Genomic DNA, 8,970 nt, shown 5'->3' on the forward strand with positions numbered 1-8,970 from the left:
TCCCGGTAATGATGAGGGCGACGTCGGCAGGAAGGGGGCGTGACATCACGTCCCGGCGATGGAACGGCCTTACGCAGTTGCATGCCGCTGCGAGTTCTCGTCACCGGCAGATTTACGCGGTGAAAGATTTAAAATGATTAATTTAGGCTGGGAAAAAAAAAAGTAAATAAAGGTGGTCATGAGTATTGTGCCGCCGGCCACGAGGTAGACTAGCATCTAAACAGAAGATCTCCATTGTGAACCTAAGCTGTAACTGTTACATGAGATGACAATGGAAGCGGCAATAAAGCAGACGCAGATGTTTAATATTGCATTCCTTCTGCACGAGGGAGACAAAAATGCTATAAATGTTTGTTTAATTTTGGAATTTAATATAAAAATCGTTTTTTTAATGTCGAAACAGATGAAGTCGCAGTAATTACAGATTTTTAGGAACTAGATGTGTATCTGTAAAGCGTAGAATGAGGTTGGAGACGACATTGGAAACCCTTGCAGGCTCTTGAAACCGAGGGAATCATGGCAGGATTCGGGCCGCTGCAGGAAGGAAACAGAGGTGCAGGTCATCAGCAGCAGAAACACCATCTCTTCCTAATCAGACCAGCAACACCAGCATTAAATTTGCCTCCCTACCGAGTTGGAGATAAGAGCACAAGTGCAGAGAGATCCTCTGCATGAGCTCACACGGTCACAGTGTCACGCTCACCCACCTTCAGCTCAGCCGTCTGCGAGAATGTAGGTGGCGATGGCGAAGGGAGGAATCGGCTTTTTACTGAAGGGATCCTCCTCCCTCCTCTTTTGGCAATCATCCAGCTACAGTGTTGTGCTACCCCTCCTCCTGCCACTAGTTCGCTTGCCACCACCCCCCATGTAGCTTCTGCCCCCCCTACCCGACGCAGTTAATGGCCACAGCAGAGCGGATATATAAGACAAGTGCATAGAGATGTAGGCGTGTAGAGGTACTAAACTGTGGGGGTGTGCGAGTTTCCGAGGGAGACGGACGGTTTACACGTGTGGATGACTACGGTGGTCATGATTGCCTGGTACTAAACCCGAGGTGCCGTGGTGGCTGATTTCTCTCCGTTTTATATTGATCTTCGGAGAATATTTCCTTGAGATACGATACTATACCATAACATTCATTCTTCCTGTATTCTACTGTGTATATACTTTTTGAGTTTGCCATGTCGTTCCATCTTTTTCGATTGATGAAAAGTACGCAAGAGAATGACATCTGCATTTACGTGGGCGAGAGAAAGACCACTCTTTTTCTCTCTCCGCCTTTTTTTTTTGTTAGACAGGAGTGAAAGGGTTATATGTAGGGATTCGAGGCTCTCTAAAGGCTCGGCCCGGGGAGCGGAAGTCTACAGTTCCAAAGTAAAGGCCAGGGAGTAGGAGGAAAGGTGTGGAGGGGGGAGTCGGGAGATGGAGGAGATCACGGTCGGGAAGTCGAGGTTCAAGAGGGTGTGCGTGTTCTGTGGGAGCAGCACCGGGAAGAGGAACTGTTACCAAGATGCAGCCGTGGAGCTTGGAAAGGAACTGGTAGCTTTCACGGTGTCCACCTTCGTGTTCTTCTTCTCTGCCGCGCAGCGCAGCTGAGGAGACTTGTCTTCTGCGTGCAGGTGGCGAGGAAGGTCGATCTGGTGTATGGAGGGGGCAGTGTGGGGCTGATGGGCTTGGTTTCCGAAGCTGTTCATACTGGTGGAGGCCATGTCATTGGGTCAGTACAGCCTTCCCTTTAGTCGCCTACCTGTTTCTTCTCCTCTAACGTTTGCTCTTCTTTATCCTACAGGATCATCCCAAGAACTCTGATGTCCAAAGAGGTAGTCATATTCATTTTTTTCTTCCTCCAAATTCTTACTGCAGATGCCATGTCTGTCGACTGTTGATTCGTGTTTGTGTCGGGGGGGGTGGGATTAGATTACGGGGGAGACGTTTGGGGAAGTGAAGCCGGTGGCCAGCATGCACCAGCGCAAGGCCGAAATGGCCCGCCACTCTGACGCCTTCATCGCACTACCTGGTCCTATTCTCATCTTTCTCCATCAAGTACTTTTGCAACCCACTACTGCCCAGTCTTATCCCATACTGATGATACTGTCCGTCATTGCTTTTAGGTGGGTATGGAACACTGGAGGAGCTGCTGGAGGTCATCACCTGGGCTCAGCTCGGCATCCACAACAAACCCGTAAGCATTTTCCAACCTCGAGGATCCATTATCCACCGTCGTCTCGTACGCTAACAAGCCCAAGCGTGGTTCAAGGTTGGCTTGCTTAATGTGGACGGCTACTACAACTCTCTGCTGGCCTTCATAGACAAGGCCGTGGAGGATGGTTTCATCCAACCTTACCAGCGTCACATCTTCGTCTCCGCTCCCAACGCAAAAGACCTCGTCCAAAAGCTCGAGGTAATATAATAACCTCTCTATACCTTTAAGCTCTTGGCAGAGACTCCCATCACCCATGTAATGTTCCGGTGTGGACCTCCCCTTCCTCCGAAAGTTAGGCTGTTGCTCCACTTGTCAAGCAGGAATACGTGCCCGTCGAGGATGCTCTGATCGCCAAACTGAGCTGGGAGATGGAGCAGGTGGGACTAAACTCCACCCTTCAAGCTGAGATCGCCCGGTAGCAACGCCGGAGAACAGAAACCATGCATCGATCTCCGATGTGTTTTGGTGCTTTTGGCTATTTTGTTTGGTGGACGGGGAAAGAAGCATAGCGTTTGTATGTACTAAGCGCCGGTATTCCCCGCGATTGCACCTTTTTGTTTGTATCTCCTCTTACAGCTATAATTGCATGTAGTACTTTAGTGCTACTTGGCTACTGCTGCCAGCACAGGGACACAGTCTGTGCCTTATCTTTGGTGCTTCTATCTTCTGTGAGCTGCTGTCTCTGGCTTATCTGTGGTGCTTATGTTCTGTGAGGTCATTGTCCACCTCCGCTGATGACACTCCTTCAGGGGTTGTTTGTATCATCTGCTGCTGTGATTTGGAAAGCAGTCGGATAGGAAGTGGTGGGTTGGGGTATGTTACGGTGCTCGCAAGACAAACCAGAGCCACTTAACGAACCATGGTAAAGCAGGGCTTTTTCCTAGTTTCTTAGGCCTTCGTCTTCGTCTGGCTTTTTGTGCATTGTGCTGCTCGTTGCAGGACTGGTAACTCGAAACGATGCCCAAAGTGAGCCGTATCTGTTACTGTTACAACCTATGGTGTTTTACGGGTGTCGCTACAAAATATGCTTGGTCTTCGGGGTCGAAGCCTCGTCCCTGTTCCCACAGCAGAAAGGTACTAGGCGGCCATGTGATGAAGGGCAGTCTGTTCCCTACTCCGGGTGGCGGTGTGGCCGGAGAGCTGCCCACTTCACGTAGCAGTACTGTGTGCCCAGTGGTGTTCTATAAGATGAGAAGGATTCCTCGGTGAAGCCAGGCATTTGACGGCGTCATGACCTCGGTAGTTCCTGTAGCCCTGTCGATCGATTTGCAATTGTGTGCATGTTTCATTTTTATTCTACCGTCGAGATCATAACTTCGCGGTGGCCGAAACAAGGATCTGTTTATGGAGTACAGGTTCTTTCATCACTTGTTTTGATGATGCCTCTCGCAATTAGTACGGGTATAGCGAAAAGCCAGAAACAGTATTACGATTGCCAAAAAGGAAAATTAGTCTAAGATCATTGGAGTTCACGAGGAATGTGAAACAAATGATGAGAGAGACGAGTTCTTGTCCCTTCTACCCTACCGACACAGCTACTTCAATCACAGACTTCTGTCACGGTAAATAAAGGTCCTTTGGAGAAGCTTTTGGTGTTCCATCTGTGGCCATGTAGTCGGCTGGAGGAGAACTGCTCTCTCCAGTTGCACCTTTATGATGAGGGACTACCATGGGTGCATGAATGTGGTTGGTACGAAGGGCTTCAGACTGTAGCCTTTCTTTCCCTGAAGTGTCGAGGCACTGAAGCAGCTCCGACGCTGGGGATCTTTCTGAAACTGGAGACCGGAGTTGGGCGGTGCAATCCGCCCCATGCAGTCCACTGTAACTCCGAACAGGAGCTTTCATGTCGCCATTCTGGGTGTGGGGCTTCCGTGTTCCCTGTGGAACTATTGTTTTCCCTTTCGTTTCTCGAGCGTGCATGCCATCCTCCCTTCCCTTTCCTCTTTGCCAAGCTTGTCATGGTGTCTGTCGTATCTCCAATTAATAGGTTGCCAACTTAACGTTTGCTTCGCCCATTAATGCATCGTCTTTTTCTTATTAAAGTCAAGATCTCAAGCAGTTCCCGACGGCGACAGCGCTGTCGAGAAATCGAGTTGGCAACCATCTTTTCTAGAGCATGCAATGAAGTGGTTGGTCAAAGACGGCACAAGGCAATGTGGTGGAGACCTTGTGCTGTTCGTAGCCATGGATTTACACAGATAAACCGTGTGTCAAAATAGCATCTGTTGCAGAGAAGCTAAGATCACGCATATGCATGCAGACAAATGGAGAGGTTGAGAAGAACGAGATGAATCACAGTTATATGTTCTTTTTTGTCTTTGGTTGTTGTTTCAATGCTCTAAATACATGTTATTTTGATGATATATGGTTAGGTAATTGATGCTGCGGAAACTTTTTCTTTCTTTTCTGATTTATTGAAAGCAACCAAGTGATCAGCTTAAAAAAGACACAATTGCCATAGATCTCAAGATAAACTCCAATTGTAAGAGAAAATGTTCTATTATTAATCAGTATTAATCTGTATATTTTAACTATCTGATAAGGTTATTTAGTTCCATATTGGTTGAGGAATATCGGAATCAATGGCTCATAAGTACATTAGGTCTCTCTTACCCTCAAATGTATCTTTTTGAGCTCAGAAAAGATAGATGATAGTTGATCGAATGATCATTCATTCACTATGCATTTATACACATTATCATTTGCTTTTTCAAGCCAATTTACTTTGGGGAGAATCCATTTAATTAAAATTGGAGATCTTTGTCTCCTCTTATCATTGTGGGAGATGATATTCATATTTCACATTTTTGATATGTAATCACAAACTATAGAGATCTTGTCTCCTTGTATCGATTCACATTATGAGATTTTTCAATCTAATATTTCTATCTTTTATCATGGAGTATTAATAATCTTCAAATATTCTTTGTTTTTGTTTTGTGTTGTCTTCTCTTGATGTTTATTTTGTCGTATGTATGACTAAATATGTTTATCAATATCACTTACAAGAACTGAAATGTAAAATATGGAGTCGTATAAAGTAGAGATATTCTTAAATGAATGACCCAATGTGGTTGTAACAATGTATCCCAAATTAAAAGAACATTGGATGAACATATTGCATTGTGCTACGTACATACCCATGTGTACATGTGATGTGGCAAATGAGGTCCTTAAATCCCAAATTAAAAGGACCTGAGTTGGTCGAGCAACTCGACAAACTCAGGTCAGCAAATTGGCCCAAGTCAGGTCAAACTAGTTCTACCATCTCATCTTAAACTCACATGGATTCGACCAGCCTAGGTCCATAAACCCTTTTAAAAAAAGTTTTGAACTCAAGAACTTTTTGTTATGTGTAAATCAAGCATTGCATTACATCATTACTAATATTGAAAGACTATATCAGTCCGTATAAGAGTTCATTGTGCTTATAACAACTAGCGCATCCTAAAGCATCTCGTTTGTGAGTGATGTGTTCACCTATAATTGAATATCTTAAATATCTTAAATGTATAATACATTCCAAGGGGTCATGGTGTGATGTGTTCATCTATAATTGAAAAGCATTCAAACGTTTGATGTATCTTCTTTTGTATGTGATGCATCCGCTTAGAAATGAAAAGTATTTGAAATACTTGAGACACCTAAAGGCATCCCTTTTTGCTTATGATGTAGTCGATCATGATTGAAAAGTACCTTTTAAGTGTTCGACGTACCTTAAGATGTCTATTTTTTTTTTATGTGCAATGCATCTATCCAATATTTAAAAAAACATCCGAAGCACTCGTTAGGACTCGAAGCATACTAAGAGATAAATAATAATACTATTATTTTTGACTAATTGGGACTCGACATGTAGAACCCAATCAATATCTACTAGGCATTCCATATTAATATAACATGTAAAGAGAATATTCTTTCATTAAATTGATGGTGAGGATAATAATGATGCTAGATAAAGCAATCTTCTTGGGAACGTACTAACTTGATTGCCAATGAGTTTTTATCAAATAAACTCATGATGAGACACAATCAGTGTAGGAAGCGAGAGATGAGACACAATCAGTTTCCACTCTTGAAGTGGAATAAGGAACAAAAAATAACCAAGTTTCCTACTTTCGCAAAAAGTAGTCCTACATCTGAATTTTAAATACTTAACATTCTTACCTGAAACATGACATATGTAGTCAATTTTGTCAAATCAAATTGATAAACAAAGTTGATCCTATCATAGAATTTGATAGATTGTAAGTTATTATGATAAACGCACTTGCTAGATTGCGACTCCACGTCAATATAGCCCCCGCTGCACCACTCAAGGCCTAGCAACATGCTGAACTCGTTGCATACTTCAGCCTCCTACGGACGTATCCTCCACATGCCGAAGAGAAAGTTTCAATGCTCCATGGCGCCGAGTTTCGGTCGCCTTAGGATGGCCACGAACATTCCATCGTCCGCATACAAGCCCATGCATGAGTACCAAATTCTTCGAGTTAGCAATTCCCCTTACCTCTGTGAGCTTTGCATAACTCTTTTGGTCGTTGAGCAACTCATTCCACCTTGCATAGTCTTATCCTTTACCAAGCGCCTCGCTTGCCTTGAGCACCATCAAGTATAGTTGTCAACGTTGAGCCGTAGCTCAAACTCAACCATCCCAACCTTTGTGCGCTCCGCATTCTTCCAAGCTTGCCTATTCTCGCGGTGCCTCTTGCGCGAAGGGTTGGCCATTCCTCTAAATGCCAATATCAGATGCCCGCTCCTCTGAGCGACTCCGTTTCCTTACATCTCCATGCTTGTTTTCCCCAAACGGTCGCGCGTGTGCTGACTGCCCTCAACGCAGCCTCGCTAGGTCCCCCACGTTTGCATGCTAAGTGTTTCTATGAGTGCTTGTCCCGCTCTGATACCATCTGTCATGGACTTAGCTGGTTTTGCCTAAGTCGTGCGGCACCCTTGCGTGTCCGTCCGCAAAGGTCAGCCTCCTCGAAGCCTCCCATGTCCCTTAGGACCCACAAAAGAGAGAACGAGTTAGAGAAAACGCCTCAATTGGGATCCACAAGCAAACATCTCCGAAAAATACTTCATAGACAATGTAAATTACAAACAGACTTTACAAGCTCTGAACAGTTGCACAACAAAAGGGTAAAATGGTCCATTACGGATCGAAAATCTCTCGCATGTGTCAACATGACACAACCTTTATTTACAAGCCTAAAGAGGCCACCAACCCAACTAAAATGGGACTATTAAGCCTTTGGTCGTCCCTCTACATGTTGTACAAGGCATGAACATACCAAAAGACACAGACAAACATAAGTATTACATCAAACATCCTGTTTAGAAGTTTATCCGTGACAATCGGGTGGTACCCGACCGTGGCCCCTCCGACGAGCAAGTTAGTAACGTGTGGGATTGTTTTTTCCTTTTTTCTCCATCCCTCTAGCCGGAGGCTGGCCAGGGGTTTTATACCTTGGCAAGAGGGCTGAGGGCGCGTTGATTTGGTGTCGTCGCTAGTCCCCGAGGGATGGGATGGCCCTTCTAACTAGCTACCACGTCGGGGTAGGCAGTGCAGCGTTAGACGGCACCGCCCCGAGCTCCCAGGATGGGACATGTAGTATATCTTCTTGGTACAAGCTCCCGGAACGAGACGTGTGGCATGGGGCTCTGACTTGGCATTTGTGTCGACTGTGACGTGTTCATACTGCCAAAATATACCGTATCACATAGATAAAAATACATAAGTTAAATGGCACATATTAAAAGTTAGATCTACGAGTCTTGTAAGATGATTTTTCTTTTTTTGTTTGCTAAAAGAAACTACAGTTTATTTGAAGGTAATTTTCTTGAATTTTGACAAGTTTTTTTTTTAATTTTTCTATTTGGCCCACACAGCATTAGCATTTATAATCATATTTTTTTGGTTGATAAGCATGAATGATTAAAAGGTGAATGATTGATGGTTTAATCTAAATCTAATTTGTCTCTTGCGATAAATATAATATTTTGTATACAACCATGAAAAAATTGCAAACCAATGTTGGATAGACACGAATCATATAAATCCTCAAATAGATAGCATGTGCTCGCTTTCTCCGGTAAAAGGTCTCTCGTGAGATCGCTAGGGGAAGAGCAACACATGTTCATTTCTTCCTAGTCACATTCGTCGATGATTTAGGAATCTTTCCCAATTAGCATGGATATCAAAATCACATCAAGCCCTATATTAGAAAATAGTTGGTAATGATAGTGATAAAATCATAAATTCTAATTATCTGACATCGATTATGTTGATGAACTGATGGGCCATGGCTGATAAGTCAGCACGGCCTGGTTCACGGGTCAGGAGTCTTCGGCCAGGTGAGCTGGTTGTCGAGATCGATCGTGCCCTCCAGACGGAGTGCTAGCTTCGGAATGTTGAAAGCGCCTCTTTCGATCATGATGGTCTCGCCTTGGGGAGATTCGCTTTCTTGCACAGAAGGCTCCCATCAAGTGTTTTTCGACCGTGGCCCATTCGACGAGCAAGTCAGTGGTGGGTTGATCTCTCTCTCTCTCTCTCTCTCTCTCTCTCTCTTTTGCCTCCTCCTTAGGGCGGATGTCGGCCATGGGTTTTTATACTACTGTACGAGGGTCGGTCGTATGTGGGTTTGGCGTGGTGACCAATCCTCAAGAGTGAGATAGTACCTTTGTACGGCCGCGGTCCCGGAGAGCGCAGAACGGCGCTATGCGGCGTTCTTGGGCGAGGGGTGTGCTTGGGTCAGAATGCCATGGCT

The 8,970-nt window shown here is 44.7% G+C and overlaps 1 protein-coding gene across 1 annotated transcript; it reads left to right on the forward strand.

The window, feature by feature from the left end:
• Positions 1 to 1,334: 1,334 nt before the first annotated feature.
• LOC135605367 (cytokinin riboside 5'-monophosphate phosphoribohydrolase LOG1-like) lies at positions 1,335 to 2,816 on the forward strand. Its single transcript, XM_065095372.1, has 7 exons — positions 1,335 to 1,539; positions 1,620 to 1,717; positions 1,790 to 1,820; positions 1,918 to 2,017; positions 2,112 to 2,182; positions 2,258 to 2,401; positions 2,524 to 2,816. The coding sequence occupies exons 1-7, from the start codon at positions 1,423 to 1,425 to the stop codon at positions 2,620 to 2,622; spliced, it is 660 nt and encodes a 219-aa protein (XP_064951444.1). The 5' UTR covers positions 1,335 to 1,422; the 3' UTR covers positions 2,623 to 2,816.
• Positions 2,817 to 8,970: the final 6,154 nt, after the last annotated feature.

Source organism: Musa acuminata, chromosome BXJ2-2 (assembly GCF_036884655.1).
Source record: "Musa acuminata AAA Group cultivar baxijiao chromosome BXJ2-2, Cavendish_Baxijiao_AAA, whole genome shotgun sequence".
NCBI classification, from domain to species: Eukaryota; Viridiplantae; Streptophyta; class Magnoliopsida; order Zingiberales; family Musaceae; genus Musa; species Musa acuminata.

Bases quoted from the DNA above. Each gene is read 5' to 3' on its own strand.
- LOC135605367 (XM_065095372.1), top strand. From the start codon at position 1,423: ATGGAGGAGATCACGGTCGGGAAGTCGAGGTTCAAGAGGGTGTGCGTG. The intron at 1,540-1,619 runs GTAGCTTTCACG...TTCTGCGTGCAG, and splicing joins TGGAGCTTGGAAAGGAACTG to GTGGCGAGGAAGGTCGATCT. The intron at 1,821-1,917 runs GTAGTCATATTC...GGGTGGGATTAG, and splicing joins GAACTCTGATGTCCAAAGAG to ATTACGGGGGAGACGTTTGG.